Source organism: Diceros bicornis, chromosome 13 (genome assembly GCF_020826845.1).
Source record: "Diceros bicornis minor isolate mBicDic1 chromosome 13, mDicBic1.mat.cur, whole genome shotgun sequence".
NCBI classification, from domain to species: domain Eukaryota; kingdom Metazoa; phylum Chordata; class Mammalia; order Perissodactyla; family Rhinocerotidae; genus Diceros; species Diceros bicornis.
In genome coordinates this window covers 17200790-17215849 of record NC_080752.1, presented here as the reverse complement: position 1 = coordinate 17215849, position 15060 = coordinate 17200790, and the positions used below count along the sequence as shown (strand labels likewise).

Genomic DNA, 15060 nt, shown 5'->3' with positions numbered 1-15060 from the left:
TGTAGTCTAGTTCACTAATTTTTTTTCTATTTGTCCAAATATGCTGTTTAACCTGTTCATTGCTATATTTTTCATTTATATAAATTGTTTGGTTCTTTTCTGACTCTGCTTAGTCATTTTTTATTTTCTCATGTTCTTGACTCATATTTTCAATCTCCTTGTTTAATGCTTAATTTATATTCTGCGTCTGCTAATATCTGCAGGTCTCATTCTGCCAGCTTTAACTCAATTGTTTTGTGTCTGTATAGAAACATATTTATATTTGTATTTATATTTGTATTTATTATTGTATTTATATTTATATTTGTTTTTCTGTGAACTCATTTTTCTTGGCATTTAATCTAGGAGGACTTTTTGAGGCCTGAATTGAAAGTTCTTTCCTCCAAAAAGGATTTATTTTTACTGCTTCCAGGTGCCTGAGAGCACTACGGTCTGAGACCACTTTAGAATAAATTCCCACCTTAAGGTTTTTCAGACCATAAAGTCAGTGTGAGTTTGAGCAGCAAAGCCATGTCGGGGCAGTTTTGTGGTTATAAATTCTTGAAGAATTTTTTTCTCCCCTCTGTCCAGTACCAAGGTCAAGGGAGACAGGCTTACCGGTTGTTTTCCCTTTCTGCAGGTAAATTTATTTCAGTTCATTTATTTGTGTTTGTTGGGGGAAGATCAACACTGAGCTAATAACATCCATGCTAATCCTCCTCTTTTTGCTGAGGAAGACTGGCTCTGAGCTAACATCTATTGCCAATCCTCCTCCTTTTTTTCCCCCAAAGCCCCAGTAGATAGTTGTATGTCATAGTTGCACATCCTTCTAGTTGCTGTATGTGGGACGCGGCCTCAGCATGGCCGGAGAAGTGGTGCGTCGGTGCGCTCCCGGGATCTGAACCGCGGGCTGCCAGTAGCAGAGGGCACGTGCTTAACCGGTAAGCCATGGGGCCAGCCCTTCAGTTCATCTTACACTGAGGACATAGCCTTTGGGTTCTAGCGTTATGTGATAGTCTCCTCGAGTCTCCCAGCCCCTGCCTTGGCTCTGTGTCCTGTTTCTGAGGCATAGTAAAGCTATGAAAATGGAAGCTAAAGGTCACCAGAGTTCCACAGATGCCTGCAAAGTGAAAGCTGGCCTCAGAGTTTGCTTACCTCACAGGATTTCAGGTTTCTCTTTGTTTTAAACTTCTGAGCACTTTGTGCCAACTCAGTTATATGTTTTAAAAGATTTTTTTCTAATGTTTTTATCCAGCAGTGTTAGTTATTTTCCGTTGGAGAGACGTTTAGGGTGACTAGACTGGAGTCCTCGTTAACTCTTCCAGGCATTCCCTTCTCTTTTTTTCCACCACTCCACTGACAGCACTCTCAGTGAGGCACCAACACCCTCCATGTTTCCAGATCCAGAGGAAATGTCTCTTGACCCGTCCACAGCATTGGTCACAGTCAGTTTCTCCCTCCTTAAAACCGTTTCTTCCTACAGTCTCTTGCTTTTCTGCCCTTCCCCCGCCCCCGTCCAGGTTTCCCTTCTTGACTCCTTCACCTCTACCCAGCTTTGATCCAGGCCCTCCTCTCTTTGTTCACTGTACTTTCTCTAAGGAACATCTTCCATTCTCATGGATTTAAATGATGTCTTTATGCTGGTGGCCCTCCAGTTTATATCTCTGTGACCCGAAGCTCCTCTCTGAGCACACCAGACTTGAAGAGCCAACTACCTCCTCTTGGCTGCCACACAGACATCTCAACTTAGTGTGCTTGAAATGGAACCTCACTTTGTCTCCTCAGCCTTTGTTCTTCTCTCTTTGAGTAAATAGTATCATCATCTACCTAGATGCTCAAGCCAAAAGCATAGTAGCACAGTCACAATTTATCCCTTTTTCTTATTCCTCATATCCAAACCATGAACACGTTCTTTGATTTAATCTCAAATATATCTTCAGTTGACGTCTGTCTATTCTGCTACCATCCTACTCCAACACTGTCATGTCTTATCTGGTTACTGCACTAGTCTTCTAACTGGTGTCTCCACTTTTCACTCTCTCATTCATCCGTTCCATTCTCCACATGACTGCAAAAGTGATTGTCTTAAAACGTAAAATGTATCTCTCTCTTGCTTAGAACACTTCTGTTGCTTTCCTTCTAATCACCGTCTCTGAGCTTCTGCATGGTCTGGTCTTTACCTCTCTCTGCATCTTCATCTTTACCACTCTCCCCTGCTGACCGCATCCCAGCTGGGAGAGTTTTCTCTCAGTTCTTCAAATGAGGCAGGCTCTTTTCTGCCTTCCTCAAACAGGACCTTTGCCATTTCAGCCTCTCTGCCTAGACTATTCTTTGAATGGCTAAATCTGTCTCCTCTGTAGGTTCCAGCTTAAAGGCCACCTCTTCAGAGAGGTTTTCCACGACCACCACTTTGAGCAGAGTAGGCTCCTTCTAGTTCTCATTGGAGGACTTTTTGTTTTTCCTTTTGTGGGACTTAACGCCATCTGAATGATTTGAGGTAGGTGTTGGTTTACTTGTTGTTGTAGACCCTGCTAGGATATGAGCTCCGTGAAAGCAGGTGCCACGTCTCTTCTCAGTCACTGTTCTGTATCCAGCCGCTAGAACAGTGAGTGCTTAGGAGAGGAAGAAAAGGAGGAGAAAAGAGCGAGCTGTTCAAGGGTGCTCATTAATGGCACAGCTGGGACTGAAACTTTAATCTCTTTATTCCTGATTTGCTACTCTTCAGGTTAATAATTCTTAATTTCTAAAATATAACTTCCTTAGGGACTTTAACTCAAGTTATCCTGTCCCTTGGAGAGCTTAAACAGCTGATCTCAGCTACCCAAAAATGCATGAATGCTCCATATTGTAGCAATTCCATCAAAATACAGGCTTATAGATTCTTAAAATTGTATAAGTAATGTCAGAGATTCAAATGAAGAAACATTTGGGAAAATCATTTTGAAATATTTTTCAAGTTTTAATATTTTTTTCTCCAAATTTTTATTTAGAATAAATGAAATACAAGGGTTAATGAGGATGTTTTTGTAATGCCATCTCAATTTCTATTTTCTTTTCTCCTAGGAGCCTCACGGATGGGTTGTGGATTTGGTAAATAAGGTATACAACTTTTATTAATATAGTCATGTTTGCCATTTTCTAATGAGATTTCCTAGAGTTTAGTATTTTAGGTAAATGACAGCTACAGAGAATAATAAGAATTTTTTCCTAAGGAGATAGGTTTTATAGTTCCTTCCTCTTTTTTATGCGTGCTGTTTGTACAGATAGTCATTAGCTTTAGGACTTAGCACATCTCCTGCAGTGTATCACAGGAGTGTTAGAATTGTCATTGTGATGACCCTCTCAAGACCAGTATTACAGAGCACAGTGATAGAGTAGAATGTTAGCCGTAGTTCTCTGCTTAAATTATTAATGTATAGCATTTTAAAATTTATTCGTGCCTTTTTTCTTCTCAGTTTGGAGAATTAGGTGGATTTGCAGCAATCCAAGCTAAGCTTCATTCAGAAGATATAGAACTTGGGGTAAGTTAAACCACTGTCTGTGCCCGATGTGGAAGTTGACTTTATTTGGGTTAGTATGTAACCCAAGAGACACAGTCTGGACACATTAAATTAAATGTTCAAGTATAAGTTAATCTTAACAGGAGCAACTTCCATGGTTCTGATAACCAAAGAAACATTTACTTCTAATCATAACCAAATTTCATTGTCGAGTGTTTGGGTTTTTTTACCTCATTACTTTCCCATTGCCTGTGGTATTTTTCTCTTAATTTGTGATGGTTACATGAAATTATCTTGCTATTTAAGGACAGTTGCTATGTGTGGCAAGTATGTGTGTACATAATAATTTTATGACTCAGTTAAATCAGAATTTATTTCATAGTACCAGCCACAAATAAAATATTTTATTTTAGGGTTGTTTAGTAAGCCTTTTGGTGTTAGAGATTCATAGGTAGCAGAGGTCTATAACAAGAGCTTAGAATCCTCCCTTGGGTGTAATGCCATTATCTTTTCATGCCAACTTCATTTCCTCAAAAAAATTTAACCTTGTGGAAAGGGAAATAACTTAAACTTTAATTTTTCACAGACTGCTGACCTGTGTGTAACTGAGAGCACTTTATTCTGTTCTCTAGTTAATTAATCATTCAATTAAAAACTACTTATTATGTACTTGCCATGTATAGGGCATTGTGCTCGCTACTGTGATTTGATGAGAGCAGAAGGTGATGTGGTAAAATAATATACCTAAGTGATGCACATTGTGCTTAGAGTAGCAGTTATTTCTGTGGGACCATGACTGATCAACTAACTCACTCCCTTGGTCCATCTTTGAATGTGGGAAATAATAGCAGCCAAGGGAGACACTGATGGTATGGTTGGTAATAAACTGACCTTTTCTTGCCTCTGTTAAACAGTGATAAACCCACTGTTTATCCTTAAAGATCAGATGTCTGCCGGATCATAAATACTTTTACTGACACTGATCAGGGAGCCTCTTCTACTTTCCCTGCAAGTTAACTAGGTTGTTAGGCTGTCATTTTGATCCCTGTTGAATGGAACGAGTATGTTAGAAATGACTGTATTGACTGGGAAGGTAATAGGTAGTAATTTAAAAGACAAAACAAAAACCTATTCAGATACAGGGTTTTATCTAGCTTACTTGTTTCTCAAGAACTGGCTGTATAGGTCATTGGCCAATATCAGAAAGTAACTTCATTTTTAAAAATATTAAAAACTTACTAATTTTCTGCAGAGTTAATTTATTTAAAAAAAAAAATCCAGAACAGCCCAAAGTTTCAACCCTACTTGGATGAGAGTTGGCTAAGGGTGGATATAGAGGAATCTGGGCTTACCCTCAGTATTATCAAATGTCTTGAGGGTGAAGATTCCTCCAAGATTTTCTCCTTTGGTCAGACCATTTTTCAGAACAACTGTGTTGTTTGTTGTAGTTGATGTAGAATCATATTGTGTGGGTTGTGTTGAGGAGATGGTAAAATTTAGGCATAGGAGAAAGAAATTCCAAAGATTGAGACTCTAATTTAGCAAACAGGTATGATTAAAATTTCACAATAAATTCCTGATTTCTGATCAGTTAAGAAGGTCACTGGGTCCCAGAATAAATTTAGGCCATATTATAAGGCTGAATACAAGTAAATATACTCATTTTACATTTGCATTTGAATTTGAAAAATACTGGGAAAGAACAACACTTACAACCCACCAGTTAAAAATACCTGTACAAAGTAAGAAATGAAAGTTCCCTGTCCTCCAGCCCACCCCCACACCTACACATATACCTACCTCCTAGTTAATGGTTGCCCATTTAATGCAAAGTCTTTCTGATGTTTTCCTAAATTTATATAAAATATATCTGTGTGTGTTCTTTCTGTCTTTAAAACTAAATTGTAATCAAGCCGTATCTAGTAGCATATTTTCATTTACATTTATATCATGGACATCTTTCCAGGTTAGTACTATCAGTGTTTTTAATGCCTCTAACATATTCCTGCAAGTGTTGTACCATGATGTAGTCACTTATGGGCGTTGAATTGTTTCTAAGTTTTTGCTATTACAGAGAATATTCCATGTATATTTGTCTTTATGTGCATATGCTATCATTTCTGAAGGACAGATTCCTAGAAAATGGGATTTCTGGGTTAAAAACTATATACATTTTTAAATTATAATTGAGAATACTAAATCTCTTTCCAAAACACATGTACCAATCTGTGCTCCCACAAACTCATTTCCTGTTACTCTCATTAGTACTGAATATTTTCAATCTTTAATTTTCCAATATGATAGACAAAAAATAGTATTTTATTAGTTAATTTGTAGTACTCTGATTTCCTGTGAATTTGAGCATTTCATCATATGATTATTGGCTGTTTGCATTTCTTCTGAAAATTGACTAGTTATTTAGGTCTCTTTGGGATTGTTTGTCGTATTAATTTTTAGCAATTCTTTTTATATTAAGCATTTTTTTTTTTTTTTTGTGAGGAAGATCAGCCCTGAGCTAATATCCATGCTAATCCTCCTCTTTTTGCTGAGGAAGACCGGCTCTGAGCTAACATCTATTGCCAATCCTCCTCCTTTTTTTGCCCCAAAGCCCCAGTAGATAGTTGTATGTCACAGTTGCACATCCTTCTAGTTGCTGTACATGGGAAGCGGCCTCAGCATGGCCGGAGAAGCAGTGCGTTGGCGCGCCCGGGATCTCAACCCGGGCCGCCAGTAGTGGAGCACATGCACTTAACCGCTAAGCCATGGGGCCGGCTCTTATATTAAGCATATTGATGCCACGTCTGTTTTGTGTGTTTGTAAATTTTTTCTCCCAGTCTTTTGCTTTTCTTTTCATTTTTATTGATGGTGTCTTTTGCTATACAAAAGCTTCAATTTTTTTTTTTTTTTTTTTGTGAGAAAGATTAGCCCTGAGCTAACATCCAATGCGAATCCTCCTCTTTTTGCTGAGAAAGATTGGCCCTGGGCTAACATCCGTGCCCATCTTCCTCTACTTTATATTGGACGTTGCCACAGCATAGCTTCACAAGCGGTGCGTCAGTCTGTGCCCAGGATCCGAACCTGTGAACCCCGGGCCACCAAAGCGGAGTGCGCAAACTTAACTGCTATGCCACCAGGCCAGCCCCAGAAGCTTCAAAATTTTATGTAGCCAATTCTTTTCTTAATGGCTTAAAAGTTTTCTAACTGGCTTGGGGAATATTTCCCCATCTCAAGGTTATAAAAATGCTCATTTCGTTTTATACTTTTACAGTTTTATTTTTTAAACTAAGTTCTTGAATTCATTTAAAATTTATTTTTATATATTGTGTAAGATAGAGATCCAATTTTATTTTCTTCCAAATAGGTAACTAATTGTTGTAAGAACCCCTAAAGAATAATGCGTTTTTTCCTCTCTATTTTGATTTGTTGGCTTTATTATATGTCAAAGCCTCATGTGTACATGGATTTGTTCCTCGACTTCTGTTGCAGTCATTCATTCTTTCACCATTTCCATACTATTGTATGTTTGGAATTGTATTACATTTATAGGTCAATGTGTGGAGAATTGACATTTTTACAATACTGGTCCTTTCCATTCAAGAACGTGATGTCTCCTCATTTATTTGGGCCTTCTATGTATTTTAATCAAGTTTTGTAATTTTCTTCATGGAAGTCTTAAATGTTTTTTGTTTAAGGCACGTTTCAGTCCATCTCCAACTCTTCTCTCCTTTTTCAAATAAAGATTTTTAGTATTCTACAATATGAGCTTTAGAATCGTTTAATCTAGTCCCCCAAAGATGTTTTATTGGCATATTATGATTTAAATTACAATAAATTTCTATAGTAATTTTAAACAGATTGACATCTTTATTTCAGTTCTTCCCATCCAGGAGTATAGTTGGTCTAGTCTTCATTCATGACTTGATCAGATCACTATTTAAAATTTTCTCTGGTGTGGGCCGGCCCTGTGGCTTAGCGGTTAAGTGCGTGCGCTCCGCTACTGGCGGCCCAGTTTCGGATCCCAGGCGCGCACCAACGCACTGCTTCTCCGGCCATGCTGAGGCTGCGTCCCACATACAGCAACTAGAAGGATATGCAACTATGACAAACAACTATCTACTGGGGCTTTGGGGGAAAAAAGGAGGAGTATTGGCAATAGACGTTAGCTCAGAGCTGGTCTTCCTCAGCAAAAAGAGGAGGATTAGCATGGATGTTAGCTCAGGGCTGATCTTCCTCACAAAAAAAATAAAAAATAAAAAAAATAAAAAAATAAAATTTTCTCTGGTATATTGAAAGGGATTTATTTAATGTTGAGAGGAAAAAATCCTCTCATGTGGTTTTCTGACCTTCACTGTGTCTTTTCAGGCAGTCTCAGCATTGGTGCAGCCCTTAGGGGTATGTGCGGAATACCTCAATGCCTCAGTGGTACAGGTAAGACCAAGCCAGTTTACTTTTACTTCAGAAGGTGATCTAAGACATACAGCTTGTTCAGAATTGTGCCTAATCCAGGGTAACTTCTTTTTTTTTCACATTAGCTATCCTTTTAGTAAAAATATTATCAGAAAGATAAAAAATGATTAATAATTTAAGGTATAGGAGACCTCTGACATTTAACAAGGTTCTTTACCTTTTCAATTTATCATTTTATCAAGTATAATTTACATATGATAGAATATATTTTTCTTTATTTCTGTATCTGTGAGATAGGTGGCATATATTCTTACCCCCTTCACAGGATTGTTTAAGGATTCAGTGCCATTATGTATTACATTAGAGCAATCCACTAGGCTAACTTACCAGCTAAATCACTCACTACTAAATGACAGCCTAACGGCACATCTTGTCTGATTTCCTGCCTCTGCAGATGGTGAGTCAACAAGTCACAGAGTAGTCAAAGGTGTGAGTGTTTGGTTTTCTAATGCTTAAGGCCTATTTACTTTCTTGTTTCCTTTCCATTTCGATTAACAGGTTTTACTGAATAAAATATCATCTTGAAATAACGTCCATTTATTATTTTCTTTACAAATAAGTCTGTAAAACCTATAACTTTCACAGATTTTTTTAAATCACTATAAATGGTTGTGTCTTTTGGGAGCAGTGTTTTTGTATGCACTGTTCTTTCTACTATCTAATATACTTAGGCCATTTTAACAAGGCAGATGTGATTTTTTTAGTAGGTTCTGGAAATTTCTGCTATTTCTGTGTGTTAATTACTTTATTTAGATGTCAAAGTAATACTGCAAGATTTTTAAATGAAATAGGATGGCTATTTATGCATTTCTTTATTCTGTATATTAAGCTCTTTAGGAACATCTAGTGTTCTTTCAGCTTATTAAGCGTATAAATATAATCATTAGTTTTGTAGCTGAAACACTAAGACTTAAAGAGGCAAAATGATTTGACTTTTTAATAATTTAATAAATATTAATAGTTTAATAATTGGCTTTTTAATAATCATGATTGAATTTTTAAATGCGTGCTCTATGCCCATGCATTGCTCCATGGAAAGAGATTTAGCATAAATATTTCAGCTGCTAATTAATATTTAGTTCTGTAGAAATTCCAGGTTTTATGTATAAGCACAGTGTACTTGAAAAGAGTAAGAAGTATATGAATTTCCAACCAAGGCATGTTTAGCTTCATCTTTATTTTAATTATATCAAACTATCCAACTGAATTTATTCAGCAATAAACTCATACCGTGAATTTATTCGTCCCGTATTTATACCATGTTACTTGACATGTATTAGCAGTTGTCTCCACACTTGCTGCTTGTGGACTTGGAAGACTTAGGTGTAATCTCTGTGCCTTGGCTTCCTCATCTGTAAAGTGGTGGGAATAATCATGCCTATTGCAGAGTCACAGTGAGAGTTCAGCAGGGCTGGCACATGCTGACAGGAACAATGTGACCTGCCTCTTACCCTAACAGCCCTCCGTCCTCATGGTACGGTTGGCATAAATGTAAATGAAGAAATTGTATTTCAGTAATCACCTCGTGTCATTTTAATTCATTGCTGATGTCTTCTTGGCTTTGACAGCCAAATATTGTCTGTCTTCTCTCGTCACCAGATAAGTTTTACAAATTACTTTATTTAGGTGGAGGTGATCATTTAGCTCTAGTTAACATTTCACTACTTCTCACATACTCTTTGGAGTTAGTTATCTGATTGTGCTAGCATTCAGGAGTGGTGTATTGTGTGAGTCTCACCTATAGGCCTTGTTCAGGTCAGCGAGCAACAGTAGTGCATCTGACAGCGTTTTTTTCATGATCTGTGCTTGTGTTCGTTTTTTTAAATTAAATAGAAAATGTTTACTTTATTACAAAAATAATACATACTCATACTTAATGGTCTAAAAGTTGGTCTACATGTCTTTGTTGCTCTTCAAAATGACCCTGGTAAGATGGTAATGACAGGGATTGGCCCCGTACGATAGTAAAGACGCTGAGGCACAGAGTCGGGCAAGGGTTTCCTTGGATGGCATTGGCTTGTTAGAGGCGGCTCTGATACTGGAGTTCAGATCTTTGCGTTGAGTCCTCTGTTTTGTGTGAAGTGTGAATGGAGAAGTAGCTCCTCTCTAGTTTTGGTGCAGATTCAGGAGCCCTTTTTAACTGGAGCACGTTTCTGCAGCCCATGCTAGACCCAGTCATCCTCACCACCCTCCAGGATGTGCGGAGCGTGGAGGAGAAGGACCTCAAAGACAAGGTCAGTGCTGTCTGCAGCCGGGGCCCCCACTGCCTCTTGGTCCGTGGAGGCAGAGCCAGGACTTGGCGCAGGGGCCGCACACCGTTGCTCTTTGGCCTCTGGTCACATACAACTCAAGTCAAATTATTTTACATTTCCTAACCGAAAAATGCTTTTTCTGAAGCACCAGTGGTTGGTGTTACCTCAGTGAATAGGCTGAATATGGGGTTCTCAGTAGGTGATACCTTCAGAATTTTACTGACATGTTGATTTTGGTGATATTAAATGTGACGTGATTTATTTTGTCTGCCTTGAATTTATCACAGGACCCTTCCCTTTCCTTTGGTCACCCATGTGCTAATTTTTGTTTAGAAGCAAAATGTAGTTAATTGACAATGTGGAGTTGCAGATACCATGAGACCATTGTTATTGAAAATGTCCTGTATTCCTGCGTGTATTGTAAGAACTGCGATCAAATGTTTTCATGATTCCGTTTTTGTTTGTGTGTGTGTGTTTTTAATAAAAGAGATTGGTTAGCATCCCTGAGCTCTTGTCTGCCATTAAGTTACTCTGCATGCGCTTCCAACCGGACCTGGTGACCGTCGTGGACGACCTTCGGCTGGACATCCTGCTGCGCATGCTGAAGTCACCACATTTTAGCGCTAAAATGAATTCCCTCAAAGAAGTAAGTTCTGCATTTGTTTCTAGAAGACTTAAAGCATAGACACTTTAAGTTCTGCCAAAACTTGTGGTTATTAATATTTAAATGTTGGGAAATAAAAAATAATTTCTTATAATCATACAAAAAAGAGATAATGATTATATATAGAATGGTGTATGTTTTTAATTGTCTGTTAATAAAGTGATCTTTTTATATGTATTACATTCAGAATTCATTCTCTGAAATATTTGAAATATTTAGTGTTTTTGTGAAATTTCCCAGAACATAATTCCTTGAATATGCAGTTTGAGATTTACTTTTTACCCTCAGGCTACAACTCCTTTTATTATATTTCAGGTGTGCGTTTACTTAAACCAGATCATCTAATTAGGGTTGGGACAAAAACAAAATGACTGCAACTGTGATGGTCTAAGCAAAATAATGGAAATAATTTTCTATGGCTTCCTAAACTTTATATGAGATCCACATTAAATAGCATAGTTGGTTTTGGGGAGTGAAAAGTGGAGCCAATACAGTTCAATCATAATTCCAGTTATTTTTCCTTCAGTTTTGTATTAATGAGGATTCTTGGCTGCAAGTGAAATAAACTCATCTTGAACCATCTTAGGCCAAAAGAGGAATTTAATAGAAGAAGGCTGGGCTATTTCACATGAATGAAGGATTGACTAGCCAAACCATGTGTGGGCAGGAACCATGTGGGCAACAGGAACAACTAGGATTTGAGACCTGACCGCTGCCAGGACTCTGTCCACATCTTGTCTCTGCTTTTCTGAGCACGTTGGCTTTGTTCTCCCTCTGCCTGCAGAATGACGTGTTTGATGTGGTAGACGGCATGGCCATGGATAGCTCCGGTCACCCAGGAGGGACTGACACTTTCTCTCTGGTCCCAAGTGTAGAGTTCGGAGCATGTGCCCTGATTGAAGTTCGGGTCAGATGCTCATCCCTGAGGCGGTCAGCAGTGGCCCAGGGAGTGTGAGCTATAAGAATGGCTCCTTGGTTCTTTTTAAAGAGACACCACAAATAAGTAGTCTATTAACTTCTGATAACTGCCCTTTGATACATTTTGGCTGATTATAAGACTATCCTGTAACACTGTAAAAGTCACAGAATAAATTAATAAATATTTATGAAGATTTTTATTATGCATATTTGCATTGGATTCAGTCACAATAATCCTGTCTTTTTAGGTAACCAAACTAATAGAAGATAGCACTTTATCCAAATCTGTGAAGAATGCTATAGATACAGACAGATTGTTAGATTGGCTTGTTGAAAACTCAGTTCTGTCAATTGCATTGGAAGGTAGGTTGCTTTCAAAAAAAATATAAATACTACCTAACTTAATTATAAATAATATATTTTTGGATAAAAAAGGTCTGAAATTGTTGCTTTGACTGTATTAGCCTTTAAAATAATCTTATAGCAAGTTGATACTGCTTTAAATTAATAGAATCATATTTAGAAAGTCAGTGTTTGCTGTATGTGTCTTCCTCTCTGGTATTTCTTCTCTTAGGCAACATAGACCAAGCACAATACTGTGATCGTATAAAGGGAATTATTGAACTCTTGGGCAGTAAATTGTCTTTGGATGAGCTCACTAAAATTTGGAAGATACAGGTAAGTTGATCAGAATTATTTTTGCCTTTTTCTGACGTTTTTGTCAGAAGGAGAGGGAGAAGCGTGGTGAAGGAGCAGGGAAATGGAACTTCTAATCTTGTTTTCAGCGGAGCAGCTCTACTCAGATCTGTTTTACAGTTTAGGGTTCCTGTTAAGATTGTGTATGTAAAAAGGAATCCACTACTCAAAACGTATAAAACTACTGATCTAGTCTAGTCTTCTCATTTCTCAGATTAAAAATGAAAAGCCTTACTGAAGGCTACCTAGCATGTAGTGGCAGAGCTAGGACTAGGTGTGTCTTTTATCAGTCCAGCGTTCTTTTTACTATATTGCTTATCAGTTTTTCAATAATTTTTTCCCATTTAATTCTATTAAAAGAGGATGATAGTAGTACTCACTGAATTTACAGATCTCATCTTCCCAGGACTCACAGCAGCTGTGACAGAATCAACCACACCCTTCATTTTCTTTTTCCTTCAGTTTGATAGTAGTCTATTCTTCTGACTTCCCTCCCGCTTTTGTGAGATTCCTTCTTTTTTTTTCTTTAATTTTATTTATTTATTTATTTTCCCCCCAAAGCCCCAGTAGATAGTTGTATGTCATAGCTGCACATCCTTCTAGTTGCTGCACGTGGGACATGGCCTCAGCATGGCCGGAGAAGTGGTGTGTCGGCGCACGCCCGGAATCCGAACCCAGGCCGCCAGCAGCGGAGCGCGTGCACCTAACCACTAAGCCACGGGGCCGGCCCTGTGGGATTCCTTCTTAAGTCTCTTCTACTAACTTATTCTCTTCTACTTTGAAAATATTAGTTTTTTTCAAGCCTTAGTCTTTAGTCCTTTTCTCACTATATAATCCTTCATTAGTTAGTTTCATCCACTCCTCTGGCTTCGACTACGTTTGGAAGCTGCTGGCCCTCAGAATTCTCTAGTTCAGACCTCTCCTTGGAGCTCCAGTGCAGTATGTCTAAATGTGTAACAGTCACACCCTGTCATGTGCTATCTTGTGGGCGTCTCAAATTCAGTATGTCCAGACTTAGTCATTTTCCAGCCTATTTCAGTAATGGTATTATCCTTCATCTAGTTGCTAAGCCAGAAAGAAGCCTAGAGCTCACCTTGACGACACCAGCTTAGTTACTGTATCAGTCAGAAACTATGCTAGAGATTTCAGAGGGACTTGAATACAGGGATTGTTTGCAGAGGTGTTGCTAGGGTGGAAAAGCAAAAAAGAGAAGTGCAAATGCTGGGGGAGCAAAAGGGCAGAAGGGGTGGTAAGTCCCAGGAGAGGAAGCTGCTTCTGGGGTGCTTTCACGGGAAGTGCTAGAACTGTCGAAGAGGTGGCACTGCCACCAGGGCTTCTGGAATCCCTTGTGGCCACAAATGCCAGCACCTACATCCACTCTCTGGGCGTAAACTGGAAACACGTCTTGCTTCCTCCTGCCTTCTTGTCTCCCAGCAATGCTCTCATTGGCAGAACATAACGGGAGCATAGCTGGCAGAGGAAATGTAATTTTCAGGCTCCCAGCCTAGCATTACAGAGCAGACTATAGAAAGTTGGGTACAGGACTGAAAGAAAACAGTCCTGGGTCCTATAAATTTTACTCCCCATGACTTGACCTTATTTGAATATTCATATATAATTTTGTTTTGTGAATTTGAAGTTTTGAATCTGCATAAGGTTAAAGATTAGAGACCGTGATGTATATATTGTGTAATCCCTACCACTTTCAGTGAATGGCTGTATATAGTAGATACTGAGCAAATTCTTGTAGAATTGAATCCAGAAAGCTCCCCCTCCCTTTCAAATCTCAACGTAGTGAAGCATGAGGCATGACAGAGCCAAGCTTGAAGTTATAAAGTGAGTTTCAACCATGAGGTCGACCATAGGGTCTACGTCTCTGAAGCAGAGACTTACTGCCCGTGGGATACATAAATATTAATTGAAGTCATAAAATATCTGAGCAAAATAAAAAATAAGGCAGATAATATTCTCAACTGAGGCCCTCGAAATCATTTATAAAATGCCAAAAGTGACTATGTTTGTCTTATAATCAGTTTGAATTTCTTTTTAGCCAGTTGAAAATATTTTGTTCTCCTCTTGAAATGAATATGTCAGATTAACTTGATTCTCATCTTTTTTTACATTGTATTTTTAAAGATTTAATGCTGCTAGGAATTTAAACAAGGCCAGCTGATAACCATTGATAATGGTTGCTTCCTGTAGTCTTACCAGGATTATCATGCAAGCGAACGCTGATGAGACGAGAATCAGTTTGTGTTGAGAATCAATTTATCTGTGTTGTTCTTTTTCTTTTTTTTTTTGTGAGGAAGACCAGCCCTGAGCTAACAGCCATGCCAATCCTCCTCTTTTTGCTGAGGAACACAGGCCCTGGGCTAACATCCGTGCCCATCTTCCTCCACTTTATGTGGGACACCGCCACAGCATGGCTTGACAACCAGTGCATTGGTGCTCGCCCAGCATCCGAACCCGGGCCGCCAGTAGCGGAGCACGTGCACGCACGCACTTAACTGCTACGCCACGGAGCCGGCCCCAGTTTATCTGTGTTACTGTTTTGCTTTTGCTTCTGTAAATTGCCAGGGAGAAG

At 38.6% G+C, this 15060-nt stretch overlaps 1 protein-coding gene across 1 annotated transcript in view; it reads left to right on the top strand.

Annotated features, from left to right (window-relative positions):
- The window catches only part of USP24 (ubiquitin specific peptidase 24), a 149761-nt gene that overhangs the window by 43990 nt on the left and 90711 nt on the right, over window positions 1-15060 (top strand). Inside the window, exons 6-12 of the mRNA XM_058552517.1 lie at window positions 3043-3078; window positions 3435-3500; window positions 7842-7907; window positions 10106-10180; window positions 10686-10844; window positions 12029-12143; window positions 12355-12458. Coding sequence (XP_058408500.1) covers window positions 3043-3078; window positions 3435-3500; window positions 7842-7907; window positions 10106-10180; window positions 10686-10844; window positions 12029-12143; window positions 12355-12458 — 621 coding nt within the window. The remainder of the gene's footprint in view (window positions 1-3042; window positions 3079-3434; window positions 3501-7841; window positions 7908-10105; window positions 10181-10685; window positions 10845-12028; window positions 12144-12354; window positions 12459-15060) is intronic.